This window comes from Panulirus ornatus, chromosome 31 (genome assembly GCF_036320965.1).
Source record: "Panulirus ornatus isolate Po-2019 chromosome 31, ASM3632096v1, whole genome shotgun sequence".
Lineage (NCBI taxonomy): Eukaryota > Metazoa > Arthropoda > Malacostraca > Decapoda > Palinuridae > Panulirus > Panulirus ornatus.
Window position 1 is genome coordinate 12,828,324 of NC_092254.1, and position 15,893 is coordinate 12,844,216.

General features: G+C 41.5%; 2 protein-coding genes across 5 annotated transcripts in view; both read left to right on the forward strand.

The window, feature by feature from the left end:
* Nucleotides 1-2,155, forward strand: part of LOC139758830 (zinc finger MYM-type protein 4-like) — a 58,530-nt gene extending 56,375 nt beyond the window's left edge. The window contains exon 6 of the mRNA XM_071680674.1: nucleotides 2,025-2,155. Coding sequence (XP_071536775.1) covers nucleotides 2,025-2,135 — 111 coding nt within the window. The 3' untranslated portion in view covers nucleotides 2,136-2,155. The remainder of the gene's footprint in view (nucleotides 1-2,024) is intronic.
* Nucleotides 2,156-8,921: 6,766 nt separating this feature from the next.
* Nucleotides 8,922-15,893, forward strand: part of LOC139758827 (zinc finger MYM-type protein 3-like) — a 104,840-nt gene continuing 97,868 nt past the window's right edge. For all 4 annotated transcript variants that reach the window (XM_071680661.1, XM_071680663.1, XM_071680662.1 and 1 more), the window contains exon 1: nucleotides 8,922-9,061. In XM_071680661.1, the coding sequence (XP_071536762.1) occupies nucleotides 8,976-9,061 (86 nt within the window). In that variant the 5' untranslated portion in view covers nucleotides 8,922-8,975. The remainder of the gene's footprint in view (nucleotides 9,062-15,893) is intronic.

A 15,893-nucleotide genomic window follows, 5' to 3' on the forward strand; every position in this document is an offset into this window, starting at 1 on the left:
CACCCTATATCTGCCACTCTATCATCAAACACATTCAACAAACCTTCAAAATACTCACTCCATCTCCTTCTCACATCATCACTACTTGTTATCACCTCCCCATTATCCCCCTTCACTGAAGTTTCCATTTGTTCCCTTGTCTTACGGACTTTATTTACCTTCTTTCCAAAACATCTTTTTATTCTCCCTAAAATTTAATGGTACTCTCTCATTCCAACTCTCATTTGCCCTCTTTTTCACCACTTGCACTTTTCTCTTGGCCTCCTGCCTCATTCTTTTATATATCTTGCACTCATTTGCAATATTTCCCTGCAAAAATTGTCCAAATGCCTCTCTTCTCTTTCACTAATAATCTTACTTCTTCATCCCACCACTCACTACCCTTTCCAATCTGCCCACCTCCCACGCTTCTCATGCCACAAGTATCTTTTGTGCAAGCCATCACTGCTTCCCTAAATACATCCCATTCCTCCCCCACTCCCCTTATGTCCTTTGTTCTCACCCTTTTCCATTCTGTACTCAGTCTCTCCTGGTACTTTCTCACACAAGTCTCCTTCCCAAGCTCACTTACTCTCACAAACTCTCTTCACCCCAACTTTCTCTCTTCTTTTCTGAAAACCTCTACAAATCTTATCCTTCACCTCCACAAGATAATGATCAGACATCCTTCCAGTTGCATCTCTCAACACATTAACATCCAAAGTCTCTCTTTCGCACGCCTATTAATTAGCATGTAATCCAATAATGCTCTCTGGCCGTCTCTCCTACTTACATACGTATACTTATGTTATCTCTTTTAAACCAGGTATTCTCAATCGCTAGTCCTTTTTCAGCACATAAATCTACAAGCTCTTCACCCTTTCCATTTACTACACTGAACACCCCATGTACATCAGTTATTCCCTCAACTGCCACATTACTCACCTGTGTATTCAAATCACCGATCACTATAACCCGGTCTCGTGCATCAAAACTACTAACACGCTCACTCATTTGCTCCCAAAACACTTGGCTCTCATGATCTTTCTTCTCATGCCCAGGTGCATATGCACCAATAATCACCAATCTCTCTCCATCCACTTTCAGTTTTACCCATATCAATCTAGAGTTTACTTTCTTACACTCTATCACATACTCCCTCCACTCCTGTTTCAGGAGTAGTGCTACTCCTTCCCTTGCTCTTGTCCTCTCACTAACCCCTGACTTTACTCCCAAGACATTCCCAAACCACTCTTCCACTTTACCCTTGAGCTTCGTTTCACTCAGGACCAAAACATCCAGGCTCCTTTCCTCAAACATACTACCTGTCTCTCCTTTTTTCTCATCTTGGTTACATCCACACACATTTAGGCACCCCAATCTGAGCCTTTGAGGAGGATGAGCACTCCTTGCATGACTCCTTCTTCTGTTTCCCCATTTAGAAAGTTTGAATACAAGGAGGAGAGGGTTTCCAGCCCTCCTGCTTTCATCCCCTTTAGTCGCCTTCTATGACACATGAGGAATGCGTGGGAAGTATTCTTTCTCCCCATCCCCAGATTAGTAAAAACAGTAATTAGACCATTTACAGTACACACACTATTTTTTAATTTATTGTTGCCTCGTGGGACATCACACCTTCCAGTTTCCAATTTTTCTCCTGTGCATTCATCCTTTCTTTTAATCTCTCACAGTTGATTTGTCCTTTGCGTCAGCCCCATCTAAAATCTTATAACATTTAATTTATGGATTATTCCTATCTCAGTTTCTCATTCACTGCATAGCACATATGGTAACTACAGCAATAATTTTACATTTGTTTTTTCTTCAGTTTTTTTTAGAATAGTTTTCAGACAAATATTTGCCATTCCCTATTTTCTGAGTATAATTCTAGTGTGATATCTTGTATGTAGTGTTGAGTTGCTTGTACTTTATGTGAAGTTTTTTGCTCATGTTGTACTTCACGTTTATGAGATTAGAATTTTGTTGACAGATATTGAATATATGTGGTGACAAACATTTATGATTAAATTACTTGTACTTTCCAGGTGAAGAAATACAACTTTGACATGATTCACCGTCAAGTAGACGAAGATTTTAGAGATTATTTCTACTGCTCATTGAATTGCCTTAACACCAGAGAACAGAGTCTAGGGTAAGCTTTCACATATTGAATTTGATTTATTTTTGTTTCAAGGTAAATTCCTCTTCAAGGTAACATACCCATAATAGCCATTCCCTGGAAGTTATGTAGTTACATAACAGCTCTAATTCAGGACTTGGCATGCAACAGTAGCTAGGATTAGACATTCGCTCTATACTCACTCCAGGATATCAGTGCATAGATTGATGTAAATGATTATGTGATTGGTGTAGATGTAAAAGTTAGCAGGATATCTGGGTATAGTGTTGCTAAGATAATGGAATGTATTCAACCAGAGTTAAAGTATGATTTCTGTTGACCATTTGTTTAACAGTAACCCATGGGTTGTAGCAGTCATCCTTGTTACCATTTACAACTCTTCACATATTCATCTATTTCTTTGTTGTTTTCGAGACCAGCTTAGTTTATGGTTTAGATGAAAGCCACAGTTAAGGCCTCCATCCCACAGAGGAACATATAAGTGAAGAGTTAGTCAAGGTAGCAGAAATTCTTGCACATCTACATTAAAGAAATCTGAATTTTTCTTTAGCTGAGACAGCATGGGCAGCTGAGGTAAACCATGGAAAGGTTGGTAGGGCTGGGATGTGAATAGGGAGCTGTGGTTTCAGTGCTTTACACATGACAGCTAGGGACTGGGTATGAATGAATGAGTCCTTTTTTGTCTTGTTTTCCTTGGCAATGCCTCGCTGAAGCGAAGGGTAGCGATGCTGTTTCCTGTGGTGCAGGGTAGCGCCGGGAATCGATGAAGGCAAGCAAGTATGAATATGTACTTGTGTATATATGAATATGTCTGTGTATGTGTATGTATATTTGTATATGTTGATATTTATTTATTTATTATTTATTATACTAATCACTGTTTCCCTCATCAGTGAAGTAGTGCCAGGAAACAGATGAAGAATGGCCCATCTACTCATTTACACATATAATGCCCATTTATTTATATTTATTTATTGTACTTTGTTGCTGTCTCCTGTGTTAGCGAGGTAGCGCAAGGAAACAGACAAAAGAATGGTCCAACCCACCCACATATACATGTATGTACGTAAATGCCCAAACACGCACATATACATACCTATAAATTTCAACATATACATACATATACATACACAGACATATACATGTATACACATGTACATATTCATACATGCTACCTTCATCCATTCCCACCACCACCCTGCCACACATGAAATGGCACCCCCTCCCCCGTGTGCGTGCGATTTAGCGCTAGGAAAAGACAACAAAGGCCTCATTCGTTCACACTCAGTCTCTAGCTGTTATATGTAATGCAACGAAACCACAGCTCCCTCTCCACATCCAGGCCCCACAAAACTTTCCATGGTTTACCCCAGACGCTTCACATGCCCTGGTTCAATCCATTGACAGCATGTCGACCCCAGTATACCACATTGTTCCAATTCACTCTATTCCTTGCACCCCTTTCACCCTCCTGTATGTTCAGACCCCAATTGTTCAAAATCTTCACTCCTCCCTTCCACCTCCAATTTGGTCTCCCACTTCTCGTTTCCTCCACCTCTGACACATATATCCTCTGTCAATCTTTCCTCACTCATTCTCTCCATGTGACCAAACCATTTCAAAACACCCTCTTCTGCTTTCTCAACCACACTCTCTTACCTTTTCATTACTTACTCAATCAAACCACCTCACACCACATATTGTCCTCAAACATCTCATTTCCAACACATCCACCCTCCTCTGCACATCCCTATCTATTGCTCATGCCTCACAACCATATAACATTGTTGGAACCACTATTCCTTCAAGCATACCCATTTTTGCTCCCCGAGATAATGTTCTAGCCTTCCACACATTCTTCAACACCCATACACGCACATATACATATCAACATATACATATACATGTATATGTGCATGTATGGGCATTTATGTATATATATACATGTGTGTGTACATGAATGGATGGGCATTTCTCCATCTGTTTCCAGGCGCTATTTATTTATTATACTTGATCGCCATTTCCCGAGTTAGCGAGGTAGTGCCAGGAAACAGACGAAGAACGGCCCATCCACTCATGTGCACATGTTTGTACATAAATGTCCATACACACATATACATTATATGTACATACGTATGCATATACATATCAACATATATACACATACATATGTATGTATACACAGACATTTATTTATATTTTTTTATTATACTTTGTCGCTGTCTCCCGTGTTAGCAAGGTAGTGCAGGGAAACAGACGAAAGAATGGCCCAACCCACCCACATACACATGTATATATATACACGTCCATATACGCACATATACATACCTATACATTTCAGCATATACATACATATACGTACACAGATACATAAATATATACACATGTACATGATTCATACTTGCTGCCTTTAGTCATTTCTGTCGCCACCCTGCCACACATGAAATGACAACCCCCAACATTCGCGCGAAGTAGCGCTAGTAAAAGACAACAAAGGCCACATTTGTTCACCCTTAGTCTTTAGCTGTTATGTATAATGCACCAAAACCACAGCTCCGTTTTCACATTCAGGCCCCTCAAAACTTTCCATGGTTTACCCCAGACTCTTCACATGCCCTGGTTCAATCCATGGACTGCACGTCGACCCCGGTATACCACATCATTCCAATTTACTCTATTTCTTGCACACCTTTCACCCTCCTGCATGTTCAGGCCCCTATCATTCAAAATCTTTTTCACTCCATCCTTCCATCTTCAAAATGGTCTCCCACTTCTCCTCAATCCCTCCACCTCAGACACATATATCCTCTTTGTCAATCTTTCCTCACTCATTCTCTCCATGTGACCAAACCATTTCAAAACACCCTCTTCTGTTCTCTCAACCACACTTTTTTTTATTACCACACATCTCTATTACCCTTTCATTACTTACTCGATTAAACCACCTCACACCTCATATTGTCCTCAAACATCTCATTTCCAACACATCCACCTTCCTCCGCACATCCCTATCTATAGCCCATGCCTTGCAACCATATAACATTGTTTTTTTTTTTTTTTCTGTCTCCCGCGTTTGCGAGGTAGCGCAAGGAAACAGACAAAAGAAATGGCCCAACCCACCCCCATACACATGTATATACATACGTCCACACACACAAATATACATACCTACACAGCTTTCCATGGTTTACCCCAGATGCTTCACATGCCCTGATTCAATCCACTGACAGCACGTCAACCCCGGTATACCACATCATTCCAATTTACTCTATTTCTTGCACTCCTTTCACCCTCCTGCATGTTCAGGCCTCTATCACTCAAAATCTTTTTCACTCCATCCTTCCATCTTCAAAATGGTCTCCCACTTCTCCTCAATCCCTCCACCTCAGACACATATATCCTCTTTGTCAATCTTTCCTCACTCATTCTCTCCATGTGACCAAACCATTTCAAAACACCCTCTTCTGCTCTCTCAACCACACTCTTTTTATTACCACACATCTCTCTTACCCTGTTATTACTTACTCGATCAAACCCCCTCACACCAATATTGTCCTCAAACATCTCATTTCCAGCACATCCACCCTCCTACGCACAACTCTATCCATAGCCCATGCCTCGCAACCATATAACATTGTTGGAACCACTATTCCTTCAAACATACCCATTTTTGCTTTCCAAGATAATGTTCTCGACTTCCACACATTCTTCAATGTTCCCAGGATTTTCGCCCCCTCCCCCACCCTATGATTCACTTTTGCTTCTATGGTTCCATCCGCTGCCAAAATCACTCCCAGATATCTAAAACACTTCACTTCCTCCAGTTTTTCTCCATTCAAACTTATCTCCCAATTGACTTGACCCTCAACCCTACTGTACGTAATAACCTTGCTCTTATTCACATTTACTCTCAGCTTTCTTCTTTCTCACACTTTACCAAACTCAGTCACCATCTTCTGCAGCTTGTCACATGAATCAGCCACCAGCGCTGTATCATCAGCGAACAACAACTGACTCACTTCCCAAGCTCTCTCATCCACAACAGACTGCATACCTGCTCCTCTTTCCAAAACTCTTGCATTCACCTCCCTAACAACCTCATCCATAAACAAATTAAACAACCATGGAGACATCACACACCCCTGCCGCAAACCAACATTCAGTGAGAACCTATCACTTTCCTATCTTCGTGCACGTACACATGCCTTACATCCTCGATAAAAACTTTTCACAGCTTCTGACAACTTGCCTCCCACACCATATAATCTTAATGCCTTCCACAGAGCATCTCAATCAACTCTTATCATATCCCTTCTCCAGATCCATAAATGCTACATGCGAATCCATTTGCTTTTCTAAGTATTTCTCACATACATTCCTCAAAGCAAACACCTGATCCACACGTCCTCTACCACTTCTGAAGCCACACTGCTCTTCCCCAATCTGATGCTCTGTACATGCCTTCACCCTCTCAATCAACACCATCCCATATAATTTCCCAGGAATAATCAACAAGCTTATGTCTCTGTAATTTGAGCACTCACTCTTATCCCCTTTGCCTTTGTACAATGGCACTATGCAAGCATTCTGCCAATCCTCAGGCACCTCACCATGAATCACACATACATTAGATAACCTTACCAACCAGTCAACAATAAAGTCACCCCCTTTTTTAATAAATTCCACTGCAACACCATCCAAACCCGCTGCCATGCTGGCTTTCATCTTCCGCAAAGCTTTTGCTAGCTCTTCTCTGTTTACCAAATAATTTTCCCTAACCCTCTTACTTTGCACACCACCTCGACCAAAACACCCTATATCTGCCACTCTATCATCAAACACATTCAACAAACCTTCAAAATACTCACTCCATCTCCTTCTCACATCATCACTACTTGTTATCACCTCCCCATTATCCCCCTTCACTGAAGTTTCCATTTGTTCCCTTGTCTTACGGACTTTATTTACCTTCTTTCCAAAACATCTTTTTATTCTCCCTAAAATTTAATGGTACTCTCTCATTCCAACTCTCATTTGCCCTCTTTTTCACCACTTGCACTTTTCTCTTGGCCTCCTGCCTCATTCTTTTATATATCTTGCACTCATTTGCAATATTTCCCTGCAAAAATTGTCCAAATGCCTCTCTTCTCTTTCACTAATAATCTTACTTCTTCATCCCACCACTCACTACCCTTTCCAATCTGCCCACCTCCCACGCTTCTCATGCCACAAGTATCTTTTGTGCAAGCCATCACTGCTTCCCTAAATACATCCCATTCCTCCCCCACTCCCCTTATGTCCTTTGTTCTCACCCTTTTCCATTCTGTACTCAGTCTCTCCTGGTACTTTCTCACACAAGTCTCCTTCCCAAGCTCACTTACTCTCACAAACTCTCTTCACCCCAACTTTCTCTCTTCTTTTCTGAAAACCTCTACAAATCTTATCCTTCACCTCCACAAGATAATGATCAGACATCCTTCCAGTTGCATCTCTCAACACATTAACATCCAAAGTCTCTCTTTTGCACGCCTATTAATTAGCATGTAATCCAATAATGCTCTCTGGCCGTCTCTCCTACTTACATACGTATACTTATGTTTATCTCTTTTAAACCAGGTATTCTCAATCACTAGTCCTTTTTCAGCACATAAATCTACAAGCTCTTCACCCTTTCCATTTACTACACTGAACACCCCATGTACATCAGTTATTCCCTCAACTGCCACATTACTCACCTGTGTATTCAAATCACCGATCACTATAACTCGGTCTCGTGCATCAAAACTACTAACACGCTCACTCATTTGCTCCCAAAACACTTGGCTCTCATGATCTTTCTTCTCATGCCCAGGTGCATATGCACCAATAATCACCAATCTCTCTCCATCCACTTTCAGTTTTACCCATATCAATCCAGAGTTTACTTTCTTACACTCTATCACATACTCCCTCCACTCCTGTTTCAGGAGTAGTGCTACTCCTTCCCTTGCTCTTGTCCTCTCACTAACCCCTGACTTTACTCCCAAGACATTCCCAAACCACTCTTCCACTTTACCCTTGAGCTTCGTTTCACTCAGGACCAAAACATCCAGGCTCCTTTCCTCAAACATACTACCTGTCTCTCCTTTTTTCTCATCTTGGTTACATCCACACACATTTAGGCACCCCAATCTGAGCCTTTGAGGAGGATGAGCACTCCTTGCATGACTCCTTCTTCTGTTTCCCCATTTAGAAAGTTTGAATACAAGGAGGAGAGGGTTTCCAGCCCTCCTGCTTTCATCCCCTTTAGTCGCCTTCTATGACACATGAGGAATGCGTGGGAAGTATTCTTTCTCCCCATCCCCAGATTAGTAAAAACAGTAATTAGACCATTTACAGTACACACACTATTTTTTAATTTATTGTTGCCTCGTGGGACATCACACCTTCCAGTTTCCAATTTTTCTCCTGTGCATTCATCCTTTCTTTTAATCTCTCACAGTTGATTTGTCCTTTGCGTCAGCCCCATCTAAAATCTTATAACATTTAATTTATGGATTATCCCTATCTCAGTTTCTCATTCACTGCATAGCACATATGGTAACTACAGCAATAATTTTACATTTGTTTTTTCTTCAGTTTTTTTTAGAATAGTTTTCAGACAAATATTTGCCATTCCCTATTTTCTGAGTATAATTCTAGTGTGATATCTTGTATGTAGTGTTGAGTTGCTTGTACTTTATGTGAAGTTTTTTGCTCATGTTGTACTTCACGTTTATGAGATTAGAATTTTGTTGACAGATATTGAATATATGTGGTGACAAACATTTATGATTAAATTACTTGTACTTTCCAGGTGAAGAAATACAACTTTGACATGATTCACCGTCAAGTAGACGAAGATTTTAGAGATTATTTCTACTGCTCATTGAATTGCCTTAACACCAGAGAACAGAGTCTAGGGTAAGCTTTCACATATTGAATTTGATTTATTTTTGTTTCAAGGTAAATTCCTCTTCAAGGTAACATACTCATAATAGCCATTCCCTGGAAGTTATGTAGTTACATAACAGCTCTAATTCAGGACTTGGCATGCAACAGTAGCTAGGATTAGACATTCGCTCTATACTCACTCCAGGATATCAGTGGTAAACAGAGAAGAGGTAGTAAAAGCTTTGCGGAAGATGAAAGCCGGCAAGGCAGCAGGTTTGGATGGTATTGCAGTGGAATTTATTAAGAAAGGGGGTGACTGTATTGTTGACTGGTTGGTAAGGTTATTTAATGTATGTATGACTCATGGTGAGGTGCCTGAGGATTGGCGGAATGCGTGCATAGTGCCATTGTACAAAGGCAAAGGGGATAAGAGTGAGTGCTCAAATTACAGAGGTATAAGTTTGTTGAGTATTCCTGGTAAATTATATGGGAGGGTATTGATTGAGAGGGTGAAGGCATGTACAGAGCATCAGATTGGGGAAGAGCAGTGCGGTTTCAGAAGTGGTAGAGGATGTGTGGATCAGGTGTTTGCTTTGAAGAATGTATGTGAGAAATACTTAGAAAAGCAAATGGATTTGTATGTAGCATTTATGGATCTGGAGAAGGCATATGATAGAGTTGATAGAGATGCTCTGTGGAAGGTATTAAGAATATATGGTGTGGGAGGCAAGTTGTTAGAAGCAGTGAAAAGTTTTTATCGAGGATGTAAGGCATGTGTACGTGTAGGAAGAGAGGAAAGTGATTGGTTCTCAGTGAATGTAGGTTTGCGGCAGGGGTGTGTGATGTCTCCATGGTTGTTTAATTTGTTTATGGATGGGGTTGTAAGGGAGGTAAATGCAAGAGTCCTGGAAAGAGGGGCAAGTATGAAGTCTGTTGGGGATGAGAGAGCTTGGGAAGTGAGTCAGTTGTTGTTCGCTGATGATACAGCGCTGGTGGCTGATTCATGTGAGAAACTGCAGAAGCTGGTGACTGAGTTTGGTAAAGTGTGTGGAAGAAGAAAGTTGAGAGTAAATGTGAATAAGAGCAAGGTTATTAGGTACAGTAGGGGTGAGGGTCAAGTCAATTGGGAGGTGAGTTTGAATGGAGAAAAACTGGAGGAAGTGAAGTGTTTTAGATATCTGGGAGTGGATCTGGCAGCGGATGGAACCATGGAAGCGGAAGTGGATCATAGGGTGGGGGAGGGGGCGAAAATTTTGGGAGCCTTGAAAAATGTGTGGAAGTCGAGAACATTATCTCGGAAAGCAAAAATGGGTATGTTTGAAGGAATAGTGGTTCCAACAATGTTGTATGGTTGCGAGGCGTGGGCTATGGATAGAGATGTGCGCAGGAGGATGGATGTGCTGGAAATGAGATGTTTGAGGACAATGTGTGGTGTGAGGTGGTTTGATCGAGTAAGTAACGTAAGGGTAAGAGAGATGTGTGGAAATAAAAAGAGCGTGGTTGAGAGAGCAGAAGAGGGTGTTTTGAAATGGTTTGGGCACATGGAGAGAATGAGTGAGGAGAGATTGACCAAGAGGATATATGTGTCGGAGGTGGAGGGAACGAGGAGAAGAGGGAGACCAAATTGGAGGTGGAAAGATGGAGTGAAAAAGATTTTGTGTGATCGGGGCCTGAACATGCAGGAGGGTGAAAGGAGGGCAAGAAATAGAGTGAATTGGAGTCATGTGGTATACAGGGGTTGACGTGCTGTCAGTGGATTGAAGCAAGGCATGTGAAGCGTCTGGGGTAAACCATGGAAAGCTGTGTAGGTATGTATATTTGCGTGTGTGGACGTGTGTATGTACATGTGTATGGGGGGGGGGGGGGTTGGGCCATTTCTTTCGTCTGTTTCCTTGCGCTACCTCGCAAACGCGGGAGACAGCGACAAAGTATAAAAAAAAAAAAAAAAAAAAAAAAAAAAAAGATTGATGTAAATGATTATGTGATTGGTGTAGATGTAAAAGTTAGCAGGATATCTGGGTATAGTGTTGCTAAGATAATGGAATGTATTCAACCAGAGTTAAAGTATGATTTCTGTTGACCATTTGTTTAACAGTAACCCATGGGTTGTAGCAGTCATCCTTGTTACCATTTACAACTCTTCACATATTCATCTATTTCTTTGTTGTTTTCGAGACCAGCTTAGTTTATGGTTTAGATGAAAGCCACAGTTAAGGCCTCCATCCCACAGAGGAACATATAAGTGAAGAGTTAGTCAAGGTAGCAGAAATTCTTGCACATCTACATTAAAGAAATCTGAATTTTTCTTTAGCTGAGACAGCATGGGCAGCTGAGGTAAACCATGGAAAGGTTGGTAGGGCTGGGATGTGAATAGGGAGCTGTGGTTTCAGTGCTTTACACATGACAGCTAGGGACTGGGTATGAATGAATGAGTCCTTTTTTGTCTTGTTTTCCTTGGCAATGCCTCGCTGAAGCGAAGGGTAGCGATGCTGTTTCCTGTGGTGCAGGGTAGCGCCGGGAATCGATGAAGGCAAGCAAGTATGAATATGTACTTGTGTATATATGAATATGTCTGTGTATGTGTATGTATATTTGTATATGTTGATATTTATTTATTTATTATTTATTATACTAATCACTGTTTCCCTCATCAGTGAAGTAGTGCCAGGAAACAGATGAAGAATGGCCCATCTACTCATTTACACATATAATGCCCATTTATTTATATTTATTTATTGTACTTTGTTGCTGTCTCCTGTGTTAGCGAGGTAGCGCAAGGAAACAGACAAAAGAATGGTCCAACCCACCCACATATACATGTATGTACGTAAATGCCCAAACACGCACATATACATACCTATAAATTTCAACATATACATACATATACATACACAGACATATACATGTATACACATGTACATATTCATACATGCTACCTTCATCCATTCCCACCACCACCCTGCCACACATGAAATGGCACCCCCTCCCCCCGTGTGCGTGCGATTTAGCGCTAGGAAAAGACAACAAAGGCCTCATTCGTTCACACTCAGTCTCTAGCTGTTATATGTAATGCAACGAAACCACAGCTCCCTTTCCACATCCAGGCCCCACAAAACTTTCCATGGTTTACCCCAGACGCTTCACATGCCCTGGTTCAATCCATTGACAGCATGTCGACCCCAGTATACCACATTGTTCCAATTCACTCTATTCCTTGCACCCCTTTCACCCTCCTGTATGTTCAGACCCCAATTGTTCAAAATCTTCACTCCTCCCTTCCACCTCCAATTTGGTCTCCCACTTCTCGTTTCCTCCACCTCTGACACATATATCCTCTGTCAATCTTTCCTCACTCATTCTCTCCATGTGACCAAACCATTTCAAAACACCCTCTTCTGCTTTCTCAACCACACTCTCTTACCTTTTCATTACTTACTCAATCAAACCACCTCACACCACATATTGTCCTCAAACATCTCATTTCCAACACATCCACCCTCCTCTGCACATCCCTATCTATTGCTCATGCCTCACAACCATATAACATTGTTGGAACCACTATTCCTTCAAGCATACCCATTTTTGCTCCCCGAGATAATGTTCTAGCCTTCCACACATTCTTCAACACCCATACACGCACATATACATATCAACATATACATATACATGTATATGTGCATGTATGGGCATTTATGTATATATATACATGTGTGTGTACATGAATGGATGGGCATTTCTCCATCTGTTTCCAGGCGCTATTTATTTATTATACTTGATCGCCATTTCCCGAGTTAGCGAGGTAGTGCCAGGAAACAGACGAAGAACGGCCCATCCACTCATGTGCACATGTTTGTACATAAATGTCCATACACACATATACATTATATGTACATACGTATGCATATACATATCAACATATATACACATACATATGTATGTATACACAGACGTTTATTTATATTTTTTTATTATACTTTGTCGCTGTCTCCCGTGTTAGCAAGGTAGTGCAGGGAAACAGACGAAAGAATGGCCCAACCCACCCACATACACATGTATATATATACACGTCCATATATGCACATATACATACCTATACATTTCAGCATATACATACATATACGTACACAGATACATAAATATATACACATGTACATGATTCATACTTGCTGCCTTTAGTCATTTCTGTCACCACCCTGCCACACATGAAATGACAACCCCCAACATTCGCGCGAAGTAGCGCTAGGAAAAGACAACAAAGGCCACATTTGTTCACCCTTAGTCTTTAGCTGTTATGTATAATGCACCAAAACCACAGCTCCGTTTTCACATTCAGGCCCCTCAAAACTTTCCATGGTTTACCCCAGACTCTTCACATGCCCTGGTTCAATCCATGGACTGCACGTCGACCCCGGTATACCACATCATTCCAATTTACTCTATTTCTTGCACACCTTTCACCCTCCTGCATGTTCAGGCCCCTATCATTCAAAATCTTTTTCACTCCATCCTTCCATCTTCAAAATGGTCTCCCACTTCTCCTCAATCCCTCCACCTCAGACACATATATCCTCTTTGTCAATCTTTCCTCACTCATTCTCTCCATGTGACCAAACCATTTCAAAACACCCTCTTCTGTTCTCTCAACCACACTTTTTTTTATTACCACACATCTCTATTACCCTTTCATTACTTACTCGATTAAACCACCTCACACCTCATATTGTCCTCAAACATCTCATTTCCAACACATCCACCTTCCTCTGCACATCCCTATCTATAGCCCATGCCTTGCAACCATATAACATTGTTTTTTTTTTTTTTTCTGTCTCCCGCGTTTGCGAGGTAGCGCAAGGAAACAGACGAAAGAAATGGCCCAACCCACCCCCATACACATGTATATACATACGTCCACACACACAAATATACATACCTACACAGCTTTCCATGGTTTACCCCAGATGCTTCACATGCCCTGATTCAATCCACTGACAGCACGTCAACCCCGGTATACCACATCATTCCAATTTACTCTATTTCTTGCACACCTTTCACCCTCCTGCATGTTCAGGCCTCTATCATTCAAAATCTTTTTCACTCCATCCTTCCATCTTCAAAATGGTCTCCCACTTCTCCTCAATCCCTCCACCTCAGACACATATATCCTCTTTGTCAATCTTTCCTCACTCATTCTCTCCATGTGCCCAAACCATTTCAAAACACCCTCTTCTGCTCTCTCAACCATGCTCTTTTTATTTCCACACATCTCTCTTACCCTTACGTTACTTACTCGATCAAACCACCTCACACCACACATTGTCCTCAAACATCTCATTTCCAGCACATCCATCCTCCTGCGCACAACTCTATCCATAGCCCACACCTCGCAACCATACAACATTGTTGGAACCACTATTCCTTCAAACATACCCATTTTTGCTTTCCAAGATAATGTTCTTGACTTCCACACATTCTTCAAGGCTCCCAGGATTTCGCCCCCTCCCCCACCCTATGATCCACTTCCGCTTCCATGGTTCCATCCGCTGCCAGATCCACTCCCAGATATCTAAAACACTTTACTTCCTCCAGTTTTTCTCCATTCAAACTTACCTCCCAATTGACTTGACTCTCAACCCTACTGTACCTAATTACCTTGCTCTTATTCACATTTACTCTTAACTTTCTTCTTTCACACACTTTACCAAACTCAGTCACCAGCTTCTGCAGTTTCTCACATGAATCAGCCACCAGCGCTGTATCATCAGCGAACAACAACTGACTCACTTCCCAAGCTCTCTAATCCCCAACAGACTTCATACTTGCCCCTCTTTCCAAAACTCTTGCATTCACCTCCCTAACAACCCCATCCATAAACAAATTAAACAACCATAGAGACATCACACACCCCTGCCGCAAACCTACATTCACTGAGAACCAATCACTTTCCTCTCTTCCTACACGTACACATGCCTTACATCCTCGATAAAAACTTTTCACTGCTTCTAACAACTTGCCTCCCACACCATATATTCTTAATACCTTCCACAGAGCATCTCTATCAAGTCTATCATATGCCTTCTCCAGATCCATAAATGCTACATACAAATCCATTTGCTTTTCTAAGTATTTCTCACATACATTCTTCAAAGCAAACACCTGATCCACACATCCTCTACCACTTCTGAAACCACACTGCTCTTCCCCAATCTGATGCTCTGTACATGCCTTCACCCTCTCAATCACTACCCTCCCGTATAATTTGCCAGGAATACTCAACAAACTTATACCTCTGTAATTTGAGCACTCACTCTTATCCCCTTTGCCTTTGTACAGTGGCACTATGCACGCATTCCGCCAATCCTCAGGCACCTCACCATGAGTCATACATACATGAAATAACCTTACCAACCAGTCAATAATACAGTCACCCCCTTTTTCAATAAATTCCACTGCAATACCATCCAATCCTGCTGCCTTGCCAGCATTGTTGGAACCACAAATCTTTCAAATACCCATTTTTGCTTTCTGAGATAGTGTTCTCGCCTTCCACACATTTTTTAACGCCCCCAGACCTTTTGCACCCCCCCCCCTTCTGTGACTCACTTCCACTTCCATGGTTCCATTCGCTGCCAGATCCACTCCTAGATATCTAAAACACTTCACTTCCTCCACTTTTTCTCCATTCAAACTTACCTTCCAGTTGACTTGTCCCTCAACCCTACTGTACCTAATAACCTTGCTCTTATTCATATTTACTCTCAGCTTTCTTCTTTCACACACTTTATGAAATTCAGTCACCAGCTTCTGCAGTTACTCACCCGAATCAGCTACCAGTGCTGTATCATCGGTGAATAACAACTAACTC